The sequence below is a fragment of the Taudactylus pleione genome, unplaced genomic scaffold (genome assembly GCF_031769625.1).
Source record: "Taudactylus pleione unplaced genomic scaffold, aTauple2 ptg001313l, whole genome shotgun sequence".
Taxonomy (NCBI): domain Eukaryota; kingdom Metazoa; phylum Chordata; class Amphibia; order Anura; family Myobatrachidae; genus Taudactylus; species Taudactylus pleione.
Genome location: NW_028285713.1, coordinates 276,163 through 298,577, shown reverse-complemented (window position 1 = coordinate 298,577; position 22,415 = coordinate 276,163). Strand labels below are relative to the sequence as shown.

Sequence of the window (22,415 nt, the reverse complement as noted above, 5' to 3'; positions counted from 1 at the left end):
AGCCCAAGGTATTTTAAAGGGGAGATAGACAATCATTTATAAAGAATAATAATGCCTACAATAGATAATATGGACAAATAATGTTTAGTAATTGAGTCCAAAATGTGGCAAAATATATGCAATAATGAGAATGTGACAACAGTGGGAATCACATAGATTATAATTGAAATGGCACCAGAATAATAGCAGCATCAATTATAGTAATAGAAGTTGCTTTCAAGTAGAGAACTGTTCTATAATGCCCAGATGTCTCCTGATAAAAAAAAGGTTTACACGGTACAATATTGGTGTAAGTCATTCATGTATAAGCAGCGCAAGAAATAAAGGATAATACTCTGTATTAAGTAAACACACCCCTATTTGCACTTTGGGCCTGATTCGTTACTGATCGCAACTGCGATTATGCACGAAGACGGCCGATTGTTGCGTTTGCATTGCAGTGCGCAAATGTCACTGCGATCGGACTGCGATCGCAGTGACTACACAGGCCTATAACAGAGTGAGTGTTTGGGAGTGGTGATTGGGGGGGTGGTCGGCAAAACTCAGACATGCCAGTGCATTTGAACGCCATTACAGTGGCGTGCATAAATGCCACTTCGATGGCATATGCAGCTTGGGATCTCACTGCGTGCGATGAGGTTAGCAAATTCTGACCTTGTGCAAGTGTGCGTGAGGGTCTGATGGTACTCGTTGCTACCGATGATTATGCAGATTTGCAAAGTATTATGGATGTGAGTAAGGAGAAGTGGTCATCCTTATTTTAGGCTGCGATGGCACTGAGATTGCAAACATTAGCATATTTTCGCTGTGCAATCCGTAATGAATCAGGCTCTTTGACCCTCCACACTGTTCCAATAGTTTGGCATTTTGACATTACACAATGACAAAGTCCATTTATACTGAACTCTACCAATAATGATGTAAATTTGCCTTGATGACCTTGAAAAGACACTTTGAAAATTTTTAGGTGAAATGCCAGTTTCATGTTTGGTAAACAGCGAATCGAATTTTAAATGGAAATATAATTTTTTATGTTGTTGATAAATGTGCACTATTTCCCTAGAGTCTATGTTTCTAAAGCATCATATACGGTTCTTTTACCAAAATAAAATGGGCAGACTAGATGGGCCAAGTGGTTCCTATCTGCCGTCAAATCCTATAGTGTATTTTAGCTAGTGGCAGGATTAGCAGTATGAAAGCTCCCACCCATGTTAATACATTTAAACGTGCAGTTGCAGATATGTTATGCAACTTAAAATTAGAACTAAATGTTTATAGAAAAATAAAGTGAAATTAAACCAACTTAGAAAAATATTTTTTTACCATGAAATGCTCTAGTGCTGTCCTTCTGTTGAGATCTTCCTGTCAGGTGTCATACAACAGGGCACAAAAAGCATTTTAAAAAATATATTTTTTTGGAATAACCGAAAAACTGAAATATGGTCTGGTAATTGATGTATATAATACTGCACCAACACTCATGAAGGGATACACCATAGTCTCCAGCTGAACTCTAACTTCGCACTATAGGGGCTTTATTTACGTAGTGGCAGGTTTTATAAGCTGACACTTCCAGGGCCGGCGCTTCCATTAGGCAGCTTTAGGCAGCTGCCTAAGAGCGTCGGGACCTGATGGGCGGCCCGCTGAGGCTGTCTTGGAGAGAGGGCATTGCCTTCCCTCTCTTAGAAGCCACTATTGCAGGCTGAGACCCGGTGAATCCCAGTGGCGGCGCCCATTACACCCGCTCCCTCCCACCCAACCGCGGAGAAGACAAACTAAACAGACACACATAGAGGGGAATTCAATTAGAGGCGAAAAGCCATATTCACCTGTTTTTTTGTGAAAAATTTGCCTAAAAAAAAATACGCCAAATTCAATTCCAGGACAATTTCGCCTAAGTGGAAACAATTCTCCAAAAATGATTCTCCAATCAATAGCTGGTGAAAAGAAATGCAAAATCTTTATTTTGGGGTGTAAACGTGGTGAAAAAACTCTGACCCCTTGGGACAGCCCACCAAAGGACAAATCTGCAAAAAAAACAGAAACAAAAACCTAAGAACACCCCAAAAAAGACATGTCATTTTTGGGGTGAGAATTTAAAAAGTGGGGGGATAAACATTAAAAGTATCGAAATAGACTTCTTGGGGGTCCCCAAGTATGGGTCAGGGGTTTTTGGGATTGCAGGTGCATGCAGCAGGTGGATTTTTCACGTTTTTTAAAAGTTCACTTTAGAGACATAAAAACATGCTAGCACCCTTTTCAAGCACCCCAAATTTGACTGGTTTACTTAATTTCACCAAAAAATACAGCTTTATGCCATTCTTCACCACTTTTACAAAGACGCTAATAGCAAGCAATTTACACAACTTAAGTACCCAAAATAGTCTTATTAGGGCTATTAGTACACATTTATATTGATTCCCTAGGTTAATATATATTTTTCTGGGGTACAGACTCATTTCCCCAATTCTTTCAGTATTTTTCGCCTGTTCCGCAGTCGCCTATTTCCGTTTTCGCCTGTCTTGCAATTGAATTAGGCGAAAAGCGGGGACGAGCATGGAATAAATTCGCCTCTGAAACAGGCGAATGAAGCGAACAGTCGGACAGGTGAAAACTACACCTCTACTTGAATATGGCTCACAATGCTAGAGGCTGCGGCAGCTGCCTGGGTCCTGTGCCGACGATGTCATTGGCCGGCCCAGTCTGCTGCTCCGCCTCCAGTCTTCAATGTTCCCTGAGTCCTGGTGCTATGTTTGCGCCCCTCCTGGACTGATTCCGGGGGTGGATGGGGGTGGATTGGGCTGCCGGGACGCCAGGTCAGTTCACACTCAGCCCGCCCTTCAATATCTGATCCCCCTCCATGCGATCAGGCAGCTGGATGCTTGATGGAGTTAAAAAAAAAAAATGGCTGACGGAGCCTTTGCTCTGTCTCTAGCCCCTGCGCCGTCAGCCTCAGACTTCAGACCAGGCAGCAGATGTAATGCAGCACTGAGCCAGGCTGCCAGCGCCCAGCAGCAAACTGCCCAATATTATTGTACAGTACTGCAGCACCAGGTAGGCACCAGCAGAAATATATATAATTCTATAGTGTCCTGTGTGGGTGTATATATATATATATATATATATATATATATATATATGTGTGTCCTAGTGTTCACTCTAGCTCCGGCGGCAGGCAGGGTGCCGGAGCTAGAGAGGGCAACGTTGTGCGCGCGCCCAAAAAGGGGGTGTGTGTATAAGACGCGTCCCCTTTTCGTCATACTTGGGGGCGTGCCCGGCACTTACGGACACGCCGGGCAGCCCCCAAGCGCTGCAGAGAGGGAGAATAGATGCTACCCGGCGTCTATTCTCCGGCGGTGACTGGGTCACCGCACATTTCTCCCCCTGCGGGACACTGCGTCCCGCGGGTGAAGACGGCACCCGCAGGCTGTGAGGGCAGGGCGCTTTTTGCCCTCCTGGAGGGCAGGGTGCTATTTGCCCTCGTATTATACGTGTGTGTGTGTGTGTGTGTGTGTATAGATATATATAAGCAACAACTCCGGCACTCCTTCACGCAGTGTAACTTGGACAAACAGCCCACACCTTGCTCCGGTGCCTTCCTTATTAGGAGGACAGCACCCCCAATACACACTGTACAAAAAAATAGGCAGCACTCGGAGACTGGATAAGACTCGTGAAACCCTCAGCCGAGGGACTTTTAATCAATCATAGGTCGACCTTTCGGAGTCTTGCACCCCTTCCTCAGGACAGCAGAATAACACAATACAAACAAACAGACATATTTATATCATAACTACTCACCACTAAACAGGCGCCATGCACACCTGAGCTCCGTCCAGCAGCCGCACTTCCGGTCGCGGCAAGTCCGCAAAAAACGGAAGTGACGTCACCCGGGCGGGACCCAGCGCCATGGCAACCTGCAATAACATACACAGTGCGATCGTGAACAAACTTAGTCATTATCATAATGCAATAGATCCATAAAGTGTATATATCTCAGCACATGTACACTGTGTAAAAAACATAAGATCTGCGTACAAATATCATGCACAGAAAGGATTATACAAACTTTGTTGTGTATAAAAAGTGATACTTACAAAAAGTGTAAAGTGAATACACATACATATAAATACTCAAATAAAATACACATATTCTAACGTGGACATATAACTAAAGATAAAAAATGCATTAGTAACACTATAAAAAACATTTTGCCACTAATGACATTGCCTCTTATTGTCATCAATATGACAAGTAAAAAATCAATACTACATAATGGAGAAATGGAGCCATCTAGTGGGCAAAAAAACACCACTACTACCAAATTTAAATGCATATACAATCCTTAATGAACATATTCATGTCATAGAAGATCCACAACATTGGCATATAAAGCCATCCAAAATTACACAAATTTATAAGAAATTAATAAGACCCAAAGAGTCATTTAACCCTCGAGGAAAAAGAGTATCCAATCTACAGATCCACTGTGTCTCCAATTGCAGGAGTTTCCTTCCTCTATCACCACCCCTTAGTGACAAGGGTACATGGTCAATAATCTTATATCTGAGGGTCGCTATACTGTGTTTGTTATGCGCAAAGTGGCGTGCTACCGGTTGTTCACTACCATTAGTGGAGATAGCTGTTCTAATTGCCGATCTATGTTGAGCCATTCTGATTTTAAATTGGCATTCAGTTTTGCCTATGTAATATAGGCCACATGGGCATATAATAACATAGATGATGAATCTAGAGGTACATGTCAAAGGCCACTTAATTTTATATCTTTTCCCCGAGTATGGATGGAGTATGGTATCCCCGGTCTCAAGATATGAACACGTCGTGCACCCTAGGCACTTAAAACATCCATCTTTACGTGTCAAGAAATTGGGCTTAGGCATAGGTTTTAAAAAATTTGTCACATCAGTTTTAACCACCAGATCTTTGATATTTCTCCCTCTGGTATAGCTAGGTAATAGTTTAGTATTGTGCAAACACTTTAGCTCTGGATCAGATGTAATAATGGGCCATAACTTCTTAGCTCTTTTGTTGGTATATTTGCTCTTAACATCGTATTCATGGACCCATGGTAGCTGATTTAGCTTTTTGTCCTTAGGATCAATTCTCAATAACTCTTCCCTACTCAGACAATGCTTTTTGTCTAGCCTTAATCAATTCTTCCACCGGATACCCTCTCCTCTCAAATATTTTAGACCTGATATCTAATTGTCACTTCCGGTTTTTGCGGACTTGCCGCGACCGGAAGTGCGGCTGCTGGACGGAGCTCAGGTGTGCATGGCGCCTGTTTAGTGGTGAGTAGTTATGATATAAATATGTCTGTTTGTTTGAATTGTGTTATTCTGCTGTCCTGAGGAAGGGGTGCAAGACCCCGAAACGTCGACCTATGATTGATTAAAAGTCCCTCGGCTGAGGGTTTCACGAGTCTTATCCAGTCTCCGAGTGCTGCCTATTTTTTTTGTACAGTGTATATATATATATATATGTGTGTATGTATGTAAAAATGCGATGTCTGTCAGAAAACAGCTACAGGCGGCACTCCACGGTCTTTATAAATGAAGAAAAGTGACTTTATTCGCCAACGTTTCAAGACCTGGGCGGTCTTGTCATCAGGGTGCAAAAGTGTGACAAATAAGGAAGCTTACCTTAAATAGCGGTGTATTAACAATGGTGTCCATGAACATCCTCAATCCTGAATATTCAAAATATTCTCCAGTACAAACAGGAATTAGATAATCAACTTTTGGACACTGCAGTATATGAAAAATTAACATATGACCCTACTTTAATATATAAGTCGGAACTGGATTCCACTTTACACACGGCGGTACTTAATCAGCATCTAAGTTCTAATCTGCTAAACAACTGGTGCAACCATTTCCAAGAGTCCCGGTGATTTATACAGTTCCCCCCCCCCCCCCCCCCCGCAGTAGAGAGAGACTTAACAAGAATTAAAAAAAAAAACACTTACCTGAAAATCCCGCTCCTGGTCCCGCCGCTGTCCGCTCCTCCGGCCGCTTTCATGGGAGAGACGTCGTCATGACGACTTGTCTCCCATCACCCACTGCGGGAGCCGGAAGATGGCTCCCGCAGTGGGAGCAGCAGCAGCCGCTGAGAGTCTGACAGACTCTCAGCCGCTGCTGATTACACCAAACACGCAGCAGCCGGCTCCGGCGGCTGTGTGTTTGGCAGTGTGTAGCGCTGACCGAACTCCGTCCGGTCAGCGCTACACTTGACTCGGGTATAAGCCGAGGGGGTACTTTTTCAGCACATTTTTTGTGCTGAAAAACTCGGCTTATACTCGAGTATATACGGTAGATCACCTGTGCTCAAGCATGGATATCCTTAAAACATGGACTGTATGGCGGAGTTTGGGAACCTCTATCATATGGTCAGGAAGCAATTAGTTACTTATGTAGAATCAGTCATGGTTTGCGGTCACTGGGCCTGATTCATTACGGATCGCAAATCGGCCGATGGTACGTACTTCGTATGCATTGCAGTGCGCGTACGTGAGTTAGCATTGCGATCGATACAAAGCCATCACAGACTGAAGGACAGGAGGGTGTTTGGGGGTGGTGATGGAGGAGTGGCTGGAGAAACGTTGGCGTGCCTGTCCGTTTGAACGCCGTTGCATGGACGTGCATAAATTGTCCACTGCGACGGCATACACAGCTTGAGTACTCACTGCGTGCAACGAGCAATTTATGAGTAAGGTCATACCTGCTGTAATTGTGCGTGAGGGGCCGATGTTACTCGATGTTCCCGATGTATACACAGCACTGCAAGGTATTACGGATGTGACATAGCGGTAGTGGGCGTCTTTATGTTGGCTGTGCGACGGCATTGCGATAGCATTCATTAGCATATTGTTTCAGCACACCTGTGTGCGTAATCGCAGCCGCGATTGCAATAGTTATCCGTAGTGAATCAGGCCCCACTGTTCTTTAATGTTTACACACTTTTTAGCCACGAACCAATGAGTGAACAACAAATACATTTTTTTACATAAATAGTTACATTTAGATTTTCTATCTTATCCCATAGATTTGATGTATCTGCGGTTTATCCTGAATTTAAGAAACCTGGTTCCTACACACAAGTACCTTCCTGCAAGAGGGCAACTTCAGAGACAGTGAGTACATATATGATACACCACTGGCTAAGAAACTCTAAAGAACATATTTCATAAAATATTAGGAGGGGAACATGCAGTAGCCAATGGCAACTACATAAATTAATTTGTGTCTCTAGAGTCCTGTAAAGTGATATCTGGTTGGTTGCTGTGGATTGAAACCGTTCATGCTCATTGCACCATGTTATTAAATAAGATCTAGTTGATGAAGTTGATTTTAGATTCAAGAAAGTTTATGAAAGATGTACAGTTCAAGGCTACATCCGAATAACAATAATGTCCTTTTAGAGGTCACAGGACACCACTTACCCCCTCTGTCCCTCATCTACCTAAGCCTCTGTTGATTGCAGGGCTGTATTTTATAGGGTAAGACTGGTTTTCTCTATATGTTTTTCTTGAGAAAGAAAACATTTTTCACGTTTTTTCTTATTTTTAAGTAAGAATGTGAATGTTGGACATAAATTGTATCTGTAAAAAGACTGTGATTTAATCCAGGCAAGACGTTTAGGGCCTGGAACCTATAATCCCTATAATCCTTTCGTTCTGGAGTGAGTTGCATCTACGCCTGGATGGAAAAGAGCAGAAGAAACAGAACGGCTGACTGTGATGCCACATGTCCTGTACAAGGAAACATGGGAGAGGAACCGTTTGCTGGTGAGGTGAAGCTGTAATTTACACTCTGGGAAACATGAATCAATTTTCTGAAACGTTTGTATGCTTGATTACTTTAGAAGCAAAACATGGGGCCGGGTCGATACAACATAAAGTCATTTCTGGAGCTAATGGAAAAGAAACCTGCCAGCGTGCGAGGACTGTGTAACACTAAAGATGTGCGATTCAAGGACGAATTAAAGGTAGAGCATGTTAAACAGTGATAGAGGAGTTCTAGGAATATGCACAATGATCCTCTACACATTGTGGGTCAGCCAAACTGTAGGCTAGTTCTAGGTACACACTGTGCATTTATGGGACCGATTAACCAATTCCCAGCCTAGTGCTGCCGGCGAACGGTCACAGTAATATAAGCATGCCCTGGCAGCGCCCCCTCTGTTTTACACGGTAGCTTGACCCGACGCTGGCGAAGCAAAGTATTTCCATTTTTGCATGTCCCCGTTGTCGGGTACAGTGTAACGCAATCTGAATAAATTACAGTAAGCTGCCATCTCCATAGAGATTTATAGGGGCGGGGGTAAGCCTCACAAACTGATTTCACTGGTGCTAATCTGTTAATAATGTAATAAAAGCACAGAAAAGCCCTTTGGTGAAAACACCAGAGAAAGGACTTTTCTCATCTTAATAAATAGACACCTGAATCAGTTCTGTACCCCCTTCCTGGCAGTGTGTGAATGATGTCACATGCAGATGAATGTTTGCTATGTGATCTATTTTGTTCATGATTCCTGTTTCTGTCCTCCACACAGAATTGTACCCCAGGACCTGGAACTTACGGCAAAGCAGGGAATCCACACACTCATAGAAGAGAGGGCTTCAGAGTCTGCCAGCTCCAAGGGTATAATGGACAGCGAAACGACTAAATGTGGCTCAGCAAGCAGCAATGTAAGTGATTATGGGATGAGAGGGGCCGTGTGTCATTGCTTTCCTAATGCACTGCTCATATTTCAGGAATGTGTGCCGGGACCAGGAACCTACAACCTAAAATGCTCCATAGATGAAACCTTGAAGCACGTTGTGGGTAAAAGAGGACCTTATGACCTATTCACCGGGCCAAGATCACAGCACATCCTGTACGGACACTTTGCTACACCTGTAAGTATGCTACAAAGTGGAACGCTTCCATTAGAGGTCATTGAATGGAAGATGCTGACCACATATAGTATGTACATGTATAAAACTGAATATAAGAAATTAGGGAACCAGTATATGACGAACGGTACAGGAGGTATACAATAGTATATGCCTGTACTTTTTTATTTTCAATTATTATATAAATGGTATACTTCTCTTTAAGTATTGTTTGTGATTTATGGCTACCATGTAATGATCACAATATTCCCTTGTTTAAAAAAATAAGAAAAAGCAATCTTCTCTGTTCTGTGGCCAACTTGGAAATCCAGAAGACTCTGGGCCTGATCAGAGATGGGTGATAATGCACAGACTGCGACTCTGCATGCAGCGGCTGTGCAATAATATGCTTATGCCACAGGTGGCGTCTAGTTTAAAATGACGCCTACTGTATGCATTGCAGATCCGAGGGGTGCAGCATCGGCTCACTCTGTGGGAACATCTGCCATCTGAGTAACCCTGTGTTGCAAGACGCAGACACTGGCCACGGCGTGCCTCAAAAACGGGGCCGACACATCTGTTTTCAAGACCACCCAGTCCCCAAACTGCCGCAGCTTGTCATTCATGTTGTGGCTTAGGGGGCACTGCTAGCGATCTCTCAGAACGAGATCTGCACATGCACAGATCTCACACCATTGGGTTTGCGTACATCTCTGAATAAGGCAGATCTGACCATCAGGAGGTGAGGTTGAATAACTGCACCCTATACAATACAGTACAATAAAATACAGCCACCCACAAGATTTTATGACCTCTTGATCAAAGACACTGCAGGGGTGGTAAATGAATAAATTGTATGTGGAAATTGCCAGATTTGGCCAACTTTATCTGGAGAAACTTGTAACATTGTAGGTCAAATTGGTGTTATTATTGTCCCACTTGGTGCAGTTATGGGTGGAATGTCTATAATTGTTTACGATTAGGGAACTAATACAGAAAACATTTGAATTTGTTTATTTAAAATATATTTATGCAGCAGGCTCCATAGGGTATCCACAGGGTTACCTTGGGTTATAGTCCTGGCTTGGCCATCGGGCACCACACAGTTAACTTTGAGCTCCCAGCATGCACTGGGCCCCCCTCCTATAACCCCGCCCCCAGGCCAAGGCACCTCAGTTTCAGTTGGTACCCGGCCATAGTCGGGTCACTGCATGGGGGCTGCTGGCAAAAACAGCCCCGAAGTTAAGAAGACTGCAAGTGCGGCTAGTGGGGACAGTCCAGCGGAAGCCCCCACTACCCCACCTACACCCCTGCTGGCGCTGAGCCACCGGTACTGAACCAGGGAACTCGGCAGGCTTTTCTGGGGGTCCCAGCTAGCAGGACTGTGGTCAGGTGCACAGGGAGCAACAAGGTAAGCACAGGGGGCGTCTGCGGACGGAGCCCACTATGGCACAGTCCAGTGTCCTCAGGGCTGGGGGCTACCTGAGGGGTGCAGTTAGTGGAGCCAGGTACTCATCCTGCGCTACCACTAGACCACCAGGGATATGGGGCTGGAGCATTAAGGAAGCGCTCCAGCATCCTGAGGGTTAATGGCCTGCCAGAGAGGGTGCTTTTCCGGTTTTAGACTATGGGAAAGACCCCTCTCTCACTGCACCAGCTGCCTTTCTACTGAGGCTTGGCGCGCTGGTGCTTGGGATCCTTCCCCACGGCTCCGCCTACAGAACGCACGGTGGCCATCTTGGATGCACAGCAACGCTGAGTAGGAATGTGGAGCCTGGGTCCCCCACCATCCTACCTCTCCTACAGCTTAATGTTTGGTCAGGTAGCGCTATTCCCACTTCAGACTTAGCATCTGAGTGGTTGATGATAGCGCTGTTAGTGCAGGCAAGCGCCGGCTCTGACGTGCGCACGCGTGAGACCCGGCTAGCGACGGGCGCTCCGTTGCTCCGGGTCTTGCACCAAAACGGGGCGGCTATCAATTTTGATCGACAGCTCGCACCATTTTGGAGGCGTGGCGGGGGGGGTGGCTTCACAAACTGAGGCGTTCCCAAGCGAACGCCTGCCGTTTGTGGGTGGCCCCACTGACATCACCAGTGATGTCAGTGGGAGAGCTTCCGGCTCTATTAGAGCCGGAAGCTCTCTGAGGCTTGCGTCCACAAGACCCTACCACAAGCCCCGATGGTCGCGATGGCCTGGCCGGTCGCAATAGCTGTGGGTGGTCACCCACAGCTATGCGAGTTGCCTGGAGGCCGCACAAAAAAAAAAACGCCCTGAATCAGAGCGAGCGCTCTTTCAGAGCATCCGTCTCTGAATCAGGCCCTCGGTCCGCCACAGTACAGAACTTAACGGACGTTTTGCAGGTGCCCGCTCTATGGCCTGCTGAGAGACCATTAGTAGCGCCACTGTTACCACATTATGACGATGATGATGTCAGATGAAGGGGAGCTCCCGGAATCTGACTCTGAACGACCCACTTAAGCGGTTGAGTATAAGTGCAGGATTTATGTATCCGGGCTAATTAAAGCTTTCCGCAGGGTTATGGAGGATGACTGTCTCCCTGAGACTGCATCGTCTTACGCATACTTTAAAAGGTAAGGCGTCAGTTTTTCCTCTCTGGTCAGCTGGTGGACCATATGGAGGAAGCGTGGAAATTCCCAGGCAGAATGTTTCAGCCCCAAAAGAGACTCATATTCTTATCCCTTTGCAGAGGATTACTTCACTAAGTGGGACACCCCTCCTCAGGTGGATTCCCATGTGACACGCCTGATTAAGAGTGCAATCTTACCCATGCCGTCTATGTCCTCATTTAAGGACGTTTCGGACCGCAAGGTAGAGATTTACTTAACATCCATTTACTCTTTGGCCGGGGGATCCGCCAGACTGCTCATGGCGGTCTGTTGGGTGGCTTGGGCCATGGAAAAATGGGCTGATGCTTTTTAATCGTCATTCTCCTCTGATGCTTCTGAGGAGCAGACGGTGCTGGTAGTATCCGTGATTCTGCTACTTATATTAGCGAAGCAGCGTTGGATGTTAGCCTGCTTACTTCCAGGATTTCAGCAGCAGCAGTTTCGGCTTGCCGATCGTGGTGGTTACGTTCTTAGATTCCACGTCTGCATTCAAAGAAGGGCCTGGAAGGCTTGCCGTTTAATGGTCTGGTCCTCTTCGGCCCAGACCTGGATAAAATTGTAAGTACATTGGCAGCTGCAAAGTCTGCATGTCTGCCATCGCCTCAGGCTCCGTCTAGGACTGCTACTTAGGCTGAAAAGACGATCGTCCTCAAGGTAAGCAGAAGGTGCAGTCTTTTCCCAGGCCATCAGGAGCCACCAGGAAGACACCCTAGTCCAAGAAGCGACCTTGGAGTGCTAGACGCCTTGTCACCAAGCCTAGGGCAAACTCTCAGCATGAGTTGGGCCTCCCCTTGGGGAACCCCAGGGTGGGAGGCCGACTTCTTTGGTTTGCCCAGCACTGGTGGATGATTATCACAGACACCTGGGTCAGAGAAGTGGTTTCTCACGGGTACGCCCTCTCCTTCAACAGAAGGCCTCCCCATCAGTTTTGTTTCCTACACTCCGGAGGTAGGCCTTCATTCCACAAAGGCTCTGGAAATCCAGAAAGTGGTAAGTTCTATGCTCCAAGACGGGGTCATAGTTCCAGTCCCCCCGTCCCTCAGGGGGATGGGTTCTTATTCCAATCTCTTTTTGGTACCAAAACCGAACGGTTCTGTCCGTCCTATTCTCAACTTCAAGGCTCTCAACAAGTCTCTGAGGGTCCCTCGGTTCAGTATGGAGACTCGACGTTCCATTATATTAGCTATGGAACCTGGGGATTTCATGGTGTCCCTGAATATTCAGGATGCCTACCTGCATATCCCCATTGCTACGGCTCCTCAGAGGTTTCTCAGATTTGCTGTATTGGATCACCATTACCAGTTTCAACCGCTGCCGTTTGTTCTTTCCGCGGCTCCGCAGGTGTTCACCAAGGTAATGGCGGTCATGGCGGCTCGCCTGCGGTTACAGGGGGTTCGCCTGTTACCTTTCATGGACAACCTGCTTTTCCTAGCAGGGTCTCCGGAGGTACTTCGCAATCATCTGCAACTGACAATATCGGTGTTGCATACTCACGGCTGATCGATTGGAAAAAGTCCTCACTGATGCCATCTCAGAGGATGATGCATCTGGGAGCACTGTTGGACTCTCAGCAGCAGAGAATCTTCTTTACAGAGGAGAAGATCTCAGCCCTACATACCAGGTTACGTTCTTGTCTCCAGGGTCGCCAGGTGTTCATTCACTTGGCATTGAGATTACTGATTTCCATGGTGTCGACATTCGACATGGTGGAATATGCCCAGTTTCGTTCAAGACCTCTACAGAGGCTGATCCTCTTCAGATGGGATGGATCACATGGTCGGATTAAGGATTCTGCCTTTGAACCTCTATACACCCCTGCCTATACCTTCTGATATCCTGCCTATAAACCTCTAAGGACGACGCTATTTTGCGTACGCAGTTATACAGTAAATAAAGACTCCAGACCTAGAACCTGTGGTTCCAAAGCACAAAATATTATTCAAGCAAAAGTACAGTCAGTTACACGCTAGTTATAAGTACAAATTTAGCGCAAAGGAATTATACAGACCCAAGTACAGTTATACATACGCAGCGCTCTGGACCAGATGTAGGCATCAGCAAGAAACCCCTCGTCAATCAGCATTCAGCACGAAGACTCGAAACCCAGGGTCAGAGCACACATATTTATACCCTCCAGAAATAGACAACACAATAGAGAAGTTTGTTGCTAATACCATTGGTCCTAAAGGAGAGGGCATATGTTACAAGGCATTTAACAGGTTGGTTCAAATATACACAGTCCAGCCTCTAACAACTGGTGGTCTCTGGTTTCCCACCTCATGCAAATCCTAATGGTTGGTCATATAATGTTCATTTTGTTGCTTGAAGTCTCTGCGGTCCATAAGTTGAGAATGCCTGTTGCGATCTCTACATCGATGTTACCGGAATACTGTTGAGAGAGTATGCATCAGTACAATACCAAACATGGCTTACTTATCACATATAAAACCTTAGTTACAAAATAATCTTTATTTCATAGCAATTATAGTAAATGTGCATACTTGAATCTTATACCTTAAAGCTTTTGGAACCTTGTATGTGAATATGTAATGTGTGAGTATGTGGGGTTTGATGTAAAGACGCTAGTTAGGTTTATCTGATTTGGGGCAGATGTGCACGCATGCAGCTAATAAACAGCGTTCGCATGCAGGATATTGTGCATTCGCTACTGAGCGTCATGTTAGCAGCTTAACTGTGCATAATGTGTGGTGTTCATGCATGAGATTCCATACGGCAGTGTTCATTCCAGGAGTACTCAACTCTGAAGCGGACTTCCTCAGTCGACACGATGTACATCCAGGGAAGTGGTCACTTCACCAGGAGGTCTTCCAACTCCTGGTGGACAAATGGGGTTTTCCAGAGATAGATCTCATGGCCTCCAGATACAAATGCAAGCTAAGAGTGTACGGGTCCAGAACAAGAGACGCAGAGGCTCTCCTGGTAGACGCTCTGTCGGTTCGGTGGACCTTCCAGTTTGCGTACCTGTTTCTTCCTTTCTCCCTTCTTCCTCGGGTATTGAAGAAGTTCAAGCAAGAGGGAGGCATGATCCTGCTGGTGGCTCCAGTGTGGTCGGACGTCACTGGTACTCAGATCTTCAGAGTCTCTCCATAGACGCTCTGTTGCTGTTCCTCAACGTCCGGACCTGTTGTCTCAGGGTCCTTGTGTTTACACGGATTTGAGTCGTCTGTCTTTGACGGCGTGGGTCTTGAGACATCCATGCTTCGGAAACCTGCTTCTGCCAGGATTTACCACAGGGTATGGCATACCTTCTTTGAATGGTGTCGCCCCAGGGGGTACGATTCCCAGGTATTTCGGATATCCAGGGTTCTGGCTTTTCTCCAGGCAGGATTAGATAAGGGTCTTCGTCTAGCCTCATTGAAAGTACATGTTTCCGCACTGTCTGTGTGGTTTCAGTGGAGGATTGCTCCACTCTCGGATGTTCGCACCTTTTATGCAGGGTGCTCTTCGCATACAGCCTCCCTTTGTGCCTACTGTGGCTCCTTGGGAATTGACCTCCATTTGAACTACTGGGCTCCGTGGATCTCAAATGGCTCACAGCTAAGACTGTGTTTCTCCTGGCTATTGCTTCCGCCAGGAGGGTGTCAGATTTGGGGGCTCTTTCTGGTTTTTCACAGCAGCAGGGCAGTGCTTCGGACTTGCCTTGGGTTCCTGCCTAAGGTGGCCTATAGTTTCCACATTAATGGGGAAATTGTAGTGCCGGCCTTTAACTCACAAGACCTTGTGGTACGAGCTCTACGGTTTTACCATACCAGTTCCCTTAGGAAGTCGGACACTTTGTTCGTCCTCTATGGTTTCCATAAGAAGGGTTGGCCGGCCAACAAGCAAGCGTTGGCCAGGTGGATTCGCATGGCGATTTCTGAGGCTTACAGTCATGAGGGCATTCCTGTTCCGCCCTCTGTTACTGCTCATTCTATGAGGTCTGTGGGTCCATCATGGGCAGCTCCTTTCTGCACAGGAGCGCCCCCACCGTTGAGGATACTGCTTTGGGAACTCCCAAGGTATCCCTGTGGATACCCTATGGAGCCTGCTGCAGAAAATAAGAGAGATGGTAAGAACTTACCTTTGTTATCACTATTTCTGCAAGGTCCATAGGGTTCCACAAGGAGCCCACCCTGTCGCCCTGTGCTTCATATGGGTCTGGTTCTGGTCACCGATTTTCCGTCTCCCTGTTGTGAGAATGTGATTCTCGTGTATTCCAGACTTCCTTCTCTCTTTTTCTCTCCTCCTATGGCCTTGGCTTATTACTGAATTGAGGTGCCTTGGCCTGGGGGAGGGGGACCCAGTGCATACTGGGAGCACAAAGTTAACTGTGTGGTGCCCGATGGCCAAGCCATGACTATAACCCAAGGTATCCCTGTGGAACCCTATGGACCTTGCAGAAATAGAGATATCAAAGGTAAGTTCTTACCATATCTCTTATTTTATATTATTTATATATATAATAATCTCACAAGTTTCACACTATGGGGCCGATGAGGGGTTGAATGTAAGTTGGATGCAGTTATACGCTACTGTGCGCACAGGAAACTAATGTGGTTGATCACCTGTTTGCAGAGCTGTACGCATTTATTTATTTACATTTAGAATATATAATGCTACGCTTTACAATGAACAATTCAGTCCTTCACTGCCCCAATGGTTCTTACAATCTATGGTCCGTATCCCATGAACATACATACACACTAGGGTCCTTTTTTATCAGAAGTCAGTAAATCTACGCTATGTTTTTTGGAGTCTGGGAGGAAACTGGGAGAGCCGAAGGCCTTGGTCAGGAACTGAACTCCTGATCATGGAACTGTGAGTCTGCAATGCTAACCACTATACCAACTGTGCTGTCCCATCTGTTCAGCCCACTGTCCCTATGCATTTGCTCGCTTTCATAGACACCATTGTTATGAATGCACCAGTCTGATAACAGCCATATCGCTGTGTACACACTACTCTGCATAGCACGCAATTCTGTTGATAGGCCTGCGAAGCGGTCATGCGACTGAGTTGCATAGGACTCAGCTATGGAGCATACACAGCACAAAAACACTCAGAAGCCAATTGCAAAACAAAGTTACGTTCAAATCTGCATCGGCCCTTACATTGGGTTTCCTGTTCTTTGGAGAACTGGACACAAACTGCCTCATCTTTTTTGCATTTACTTTATAAGCATAGATACTGTTTTACATACCATGCCTACCTATAAGATTAGTGCTTTGAGTGGACATCAGGGACATGAATATCCACAGGATTTTTTTTTTATGCAAAACTCGGCCTTTCTGCTATCAGTGCTGCTACGCCAATCATGTGCACAAAATTCTACTAGGGTCGACCAACAACGGCTCTGTTATCCATGGCTAATGGTTTCAAACCATCAGTAAGAAACCATCAATGATTGAGCCATCAATGGTTTAACTCTGCGCATGCGCTGAACACAGCCGGCATTAGCCATTTGGATTTTGCCATTGATGTTCACCATTGGTGGCCTCCGATTGACGGTAAAACTAGTTATGATCGACATCAGACCATCGATGGTTGCCAATCATCAATGGTCGATGGCCAACCCTAAATTCTGCTTCTAGTATTCCTGATTCAATACAGATGGAGGTTAAAAATATGACTGAATGTGCTAATAGAAGTGTATGAAATATATTCACAGTGCACATGATATAGCTTCAGAACATCACGTGCTAGACTCAACCCACCTACATTCTCCCAAAAAGGCAAAAACAAGTGGCCAGAATATGGTGGTTATTCTGTGTGTGTATTTATGTCTGTTTCATTATATCCCTAGGAATGTTATCAGACAGAGCTAGGATACTTTGATGCAAAGTCATTCATTGAAGATCTTGAAAATGATCAAAAAAAGAAACATGGCAAGTTTGGAACAATTCATCGCTTTCCAAAAACTCCAACGGACAGGATATTCTACAGCTCGCTTGCCCACTGTCCCCGGCCACTTGTCAGTATTCAGGATTTGATTATCCAGTACAAACCATTTGCAGGATGTCTGCTTCAAAATCTAGCCTGTATTACCATGGAAACTTGGATGGGTGTGAATGTATACAAATGCACCCTTTATGCAAATGTCCACAACTATGGATGGGCCATATAATATGTTTCCATTACTTAATTGCATATTAAGACTTAGCATGATAAAATAGTATTTTGACTCCTGGCTGTAACAAGTGTTTTGTGCACTAACATTCCTGTAAGCTCAGAATTTGGGTTTAGTTGGCTGAATCCCATGGATCTAAATGAATCCCAAATGTTTGAGTTGCTGTTAAGGTCCATCCAAGTCTCCAACAGAATCCTGAATTTGATACATTCCTTAATACAAAATGTATGTACTGTACATATAGAACACAGCTTTCCAGAGCTGGTTATTTAAAAGGACTGCACATACAGTATGTTAAAGATGGAAGGAACTGAGGGGCTAAATAAGGCATTGGAACTGCTGTGCTGGTGTCTATTGGGCAGCATGAATCGTGCAGAAATGATATATTGGGGAAGCTTATACTTGGCCATCCCACTCTTGCGTCTCATATATAATTATAGTAGCCCACTGATGCTGGCTGGTGATCACGTACTTTCATGCAAGTGCTACACCACATATGCTACATAAAGGTAAATGAAGACACTAGGGGATATATTTAATAAAGTGAGAATTTTTAGAGGTGGATATGTTGCCCATAGCAACCAATCAGATTCTACTTAACATTTAACTAGAATCTAATAGTTAGAATCCGATTGGTTGCTATGGGCAACATCTCCACTTCTAAAAACTCACTTGAGTAAATGTACCCATTGAGCCCTATTATGAGTATGTTCCAATGCCGATATTCTCGCATTGGTCAATGTTTTTTCAACTTTGCATGCGTTTAAATTTCAGCTTGAGCGTCCCACAGTATGTGGGTACAAAGTCGCAGGACCCAATGATACCTTTGCATGGAATCAGAAATGTATTGGGCATTCCTGAACGGTAACTGGGAGGTGGCTCTTCTGACACAGGAAGATGCATCTTATGGGTGTGTTATGGGAGTTTTGCGGGTGTGTCGCAGGAGGGGTTTTGGAATCAGATGCTTAATTGCGTGCATTGGAGGCCACACTCTGACGGAGAATCTGCACCTAGCAGTGACGCACCAAGCAGTAATGTAGCACCTACAGATGCACAAAGTGGCTGTCTCAGTCCTTGCACATTCCTGCGCACGGCTGTACACCAAGTGCTTATTGTAGAATTAGCATAAAGTCACAGGTGAGACTGTGACAGAAGAGCGCAAACACGTACGCCACTTTGTCTGGCTCAGAATCAGTCCCTAGAGGGAGCAATAAAGTGCACATGGTTAGTGGGGTGATCTGTGACAGTCCTCCTAGTGACTAGCTTCCAGTATCAATACTAATGACACCTAGGCAATAACATCTGCAATGTTTATGTACGCGCAGCAAGAGTTCTTACAGGAAGTGTCTGTGCGGCCTGTTATGCCTGTGTTATACTAATATACTGTGTGTCACTGCATCTTGATCTATTGTTTTTCATGATAGCATTCCCCAGGTCCTGGTTCGCTTCTGTGAGGCAGTCCTCGGTTCCCTTCCTGACCTCTGCTAAGCGATTTGACAGAAAGTCATGCAGAGTCCTCTTTGGAAGTAATGTAAGTTTATTGTGCATAGAATATAGATGTTCTTTTTATTTCTGCATTACTGGTGCTGACTCGGCCTAAGTTAGCTCTTCCTAAGATTTTGGGTTGCTCTGCACAAACTTACACAGTAACTCCCTGAGATCTATGGGTATTTCGCACTCACATTTACAGCAAGCTTTTTATTTTTTTGCTTTATAGTATAAAAATAGTTTCAAATACTTTTAGCATTTTCCTTCTGTTCGCCACGTTTATGAATATGGACCCTGAATTAGTACTGTCTTCAAATTGAAAGCTTATGTCTTAGACAGAGTATTAGAACCTCCGGATTATCCAGTCCCCTTGTTTCTCACATTCAGTTAATCTACTGTACTTGTCACATTGCAGAACCCAGTCGGCGTTGGTCGATACGATATCAACAAACCCACAAGTGGCAAAACTTACCGATCCGCATTTCTCTCAAAAACCGCACGCTCTTTCTCTGATCGGGAAAAAGAAAAAGCTTTCAAGTGAGTTACAATTTGGTTCTTTTGCATTCAATGGTTAACATACCCTAGTACAGTGGTTCCCAAACTTTGTTTGGTACATGGTCCCCTTAGGTCCTCAGCATTTTTTTCACAGCATCCCTAGGCCAGGGGGGAGCTATTTACTAAGATCAAGTGCATTCCAATTAGCTCCTAACTGCTGTGTTTGAAAAATGACAGCTAGGAGCTGGTTGATTGGTACTTTAGCTTTGTCCACTTTATCTCCATCTAAAGCTTAGTAAATAGACTCCTCCATTAGCTTCGAGGTTCTGTTGGAACCTTGTGCACTAATACAATGTGGGTCCTATGACGGGAATTCCTAACACGTTTTTTCTTGCACCCCATAGAGGTGCAAGCAAGAGTAAGCTAGACTTTTCATCAGTAATAACCTGCTGTGTGCACAGTTGGAACTTCATACTTAAATGAATCTCCCCCCCAAAAAACATAGGGGGAATAGCTGGGATGAGGGACAATGGGAGATATACCCACAAAGGATTGACAGAGAAACAGGTACATATTACATTTTGGAGATAGAGAGGGACAGATAGGGACACAGAGAGGGAGCAGAGATGCACACAGAGGATGTGACAAACTTGGGTGGGTGGACCAAAGTCAGGGCTGGACTGGTGAAGAAGAGACAACAATGAATTCTCCCATCAGGACAGGAATCTGTGCAGAGCGCTCATTCACCCTTGTTGTATTGGCAGCAAATATTTGGTGCTCATTAACCTCTTCTCACTTTGCTGCACAGAGAAGGAGGGAGGAGAAATGAGAAGACAGATGGGGCTGTACAGCACAGCCACACACAAGTAGTGCAGCCTGTGTAATTGGCTGCACTCTGACGTTCTAAGGCTAACAGGTAGCACATGGCCCAGCCTACAAATATGGTGGCCCAAGTAATTTATTTGCACCCCAGGTACCACAGAACCCAGTTTGGGAACCACATCCTTAGTATAATATATACTAACATGTGATTAGCAACCAGTGGGCTCACTGAGGCTAAAGAGCTCTAGATGCTGCCTTTAATTTATTCAAACTGTACTAGAAAAACTGATTGGTTGGTGAGTTACAGCAACTTTTGTGTTCTGTTATCTGTGCATCAGTCTCAGAAATGTCCCCCTCAGTAGTGTATTGTTTATACATCCTCTTAACATGTAAGTTGTGCCCTACAAGAAGATGGACTTGAATTCTCATTCTGACGGCCATTATATTTTCTAATTCCACTGTTTGTTGTTCTAGGGAACGGATCCAGAGATCACACAGTACTTTGCCTGTTCAGCCATTAGTAGCACCGGCTAATGGTCCTCTACTACAATCTACTACTACATGAGAGAGAGGATGAGGCTTACCGGACATCATTTTGGCTGAGAACTTGAAATGATGGATAATCTAATGTTTTATGTGTTAAGAGGAACTGTGGGAATTAATCATTAACATCTTAATGCAAAAATCTGTCTATTGCTATTAATTGCACACGTTACTCATTTTCATCAGGATAATTGTTATATATAGTGGTCTGTTTCTTATATGTTCCAGGAGATATTCAATAGTTATTACCTCTTGTTATTTTATGAAGCACTCCCAGGTTTTCCAACAGCTCAATTCATAACACTGTCCTTCAGTGTAATTGAGGGATTCAGCATGGATGGGTAAATGAATTAGAGTCCTATGAGGGAGTAGTCACTGCTGTTATCTTTCAATAATAATTGTTGGCAATGATATCCCCCTCCGATTAAATAACTTCACCATTGACACTATAACAGATTTATATTCAACTCATAGGGTGCTACCGCTAATAACTACAACATGATCATGTTCAATGAAATGAGAAAGGAAGTTATACTATGGTGGTGTACATAAGTAACCCACTAATTATATACTGCAATACAAATTTTAATGATATATTAAATAATAATATACTAAAAGCCCAACAAACAAGAAAAAGAGGTAAACAAAGGAAAGCCATAGTAAGTTTTTCAGCGAATAGAACTCACAGTATTATGCTTTAACACACTAGAAGGATCCAATTTTAAAACCACACTTTATATACATGAGTGCCTCCAACTTGAAGTATAAATGAATGACAGCACAGTAGAAGCAGATCTCACTACTTGTACTTATGTGGATGACAAAGGAAACGAATCTGAGGAATCTCCTAGTGGTGCAGGACATAACCCTGCTCTCTGGTAGGAAGATGTGCACTACTATGGTTGGAGAGAACAAAGATTTTATGCAGGGCTATATTTTATTGTTGTAAATGTGAGTGTTTTTTATGTGAAAAATGTATCTGTAAAAGGCAGAATACCAGATCTGTTGTTTCCCTTCATTTTCCACCACAATCGCAACCAGAACCAGAACCAAACCCACCACTTATTAAATGTACCCCATGGTCTATAGAGGAGATAGTTCTCCTACACAAACTACAGGGTCAATGCAGAGTTGAACGCAACTCTACCGCAGATGCTCCCTCTTTACGTGCATGGAAAAGGATGCGTATGTTCGCCTGGAAGCAGAGCTGTACGCATCTGTGCTCTGCCCTGCCCACTATCCATATGCGTAGCTTATTACTTATCAACATCAGCTCACACGTGCACCAGCCTATACTTGGGGTAAAAGAATTGTCTGAATTAGCTGTATTTACGCTTCCATCCAACTTTGTATAGCCTGCAATTATGCACTGTAAGGAAATGCAAATATTCATACCACATAAATTAATATACAATTA

General features: G+C 44.7%; 1 protein-coding gene across 2 annotated transcripts; it reads left to right on the top strand.

The window, feature by feature from the left end:
• The first annotated feature begins 7,069 nt into the window (after positions 1 to 7,069).
• On the top strand, positions 7,070 to 21,035 carry LOC148443283 (ciliary microtubule-associated protein 2-like). Of its 2 annotated transcripts, XM_088463023.1 has the most exons (9): positions 7,072 to 7,153; positions 7,649 to 7,807; positions 7,885 to 8,007; positions 8,575 to 8,710; positions 8,777 to 8,920; positions 17,327 to 17,408; positions 19,075 to 19,181; positions 19,554 to 19,675; positions 20,930 to 21,035. In XM_088463023.1, the coding sequence occupies exons 4-9, from the start codon at positions 8,669 to 8,671 to the stop codon at positions 21,018 to 21,020; spliced, it is 588 nt and encodes a 195-aa protein (XP_088319149.1). In that variant the 5' UTR covers positions 7,072 to 7,153; positions 7,649 to 7,807; positions 7,885 to 8,007; positions 8,575 to 8,668; the 3' UTR covers positions 21,021 to 21,035. The 2 variants fall into 2 exon arrangements, with proteins under 2 accessions (XP_088319148.1, XP_088319149.1); XM_088463022.1 differs by having other exon boundaries at positions 7,070 to 7,807.
• The last annotated feature ends 1,380 nt before the right edge of the window (positions 21,036 to 22,415 follow it).

What these genes read in the sequence shown, in the direction of transcription:
- LOC148443283 (XM_088463022.1), top strand. Translation starts at nt 8,669, where the DNA reads ATGGACAGCGAAACGACTAAATGTGGCTCAGCAAGCAGCAAT. An exon ending in ACGGACACTTTGCTACACCT is followed by an intron (nt 8,921 to 17,326) that starts GTAAGTATGCTA and finishes TTATATCCCTAG; the next exon opens with GAATGTTATCAGACAGAGCT. An exon ending in TGATCAAAAAAAGAAACATG is followed by an intron (nt 17,409 to 19,074) that starts GCAAGTTTGGAA and finishes TTTTCATGATAG; the next exon opens with CATTCCCCAGGTCCTGGTTC.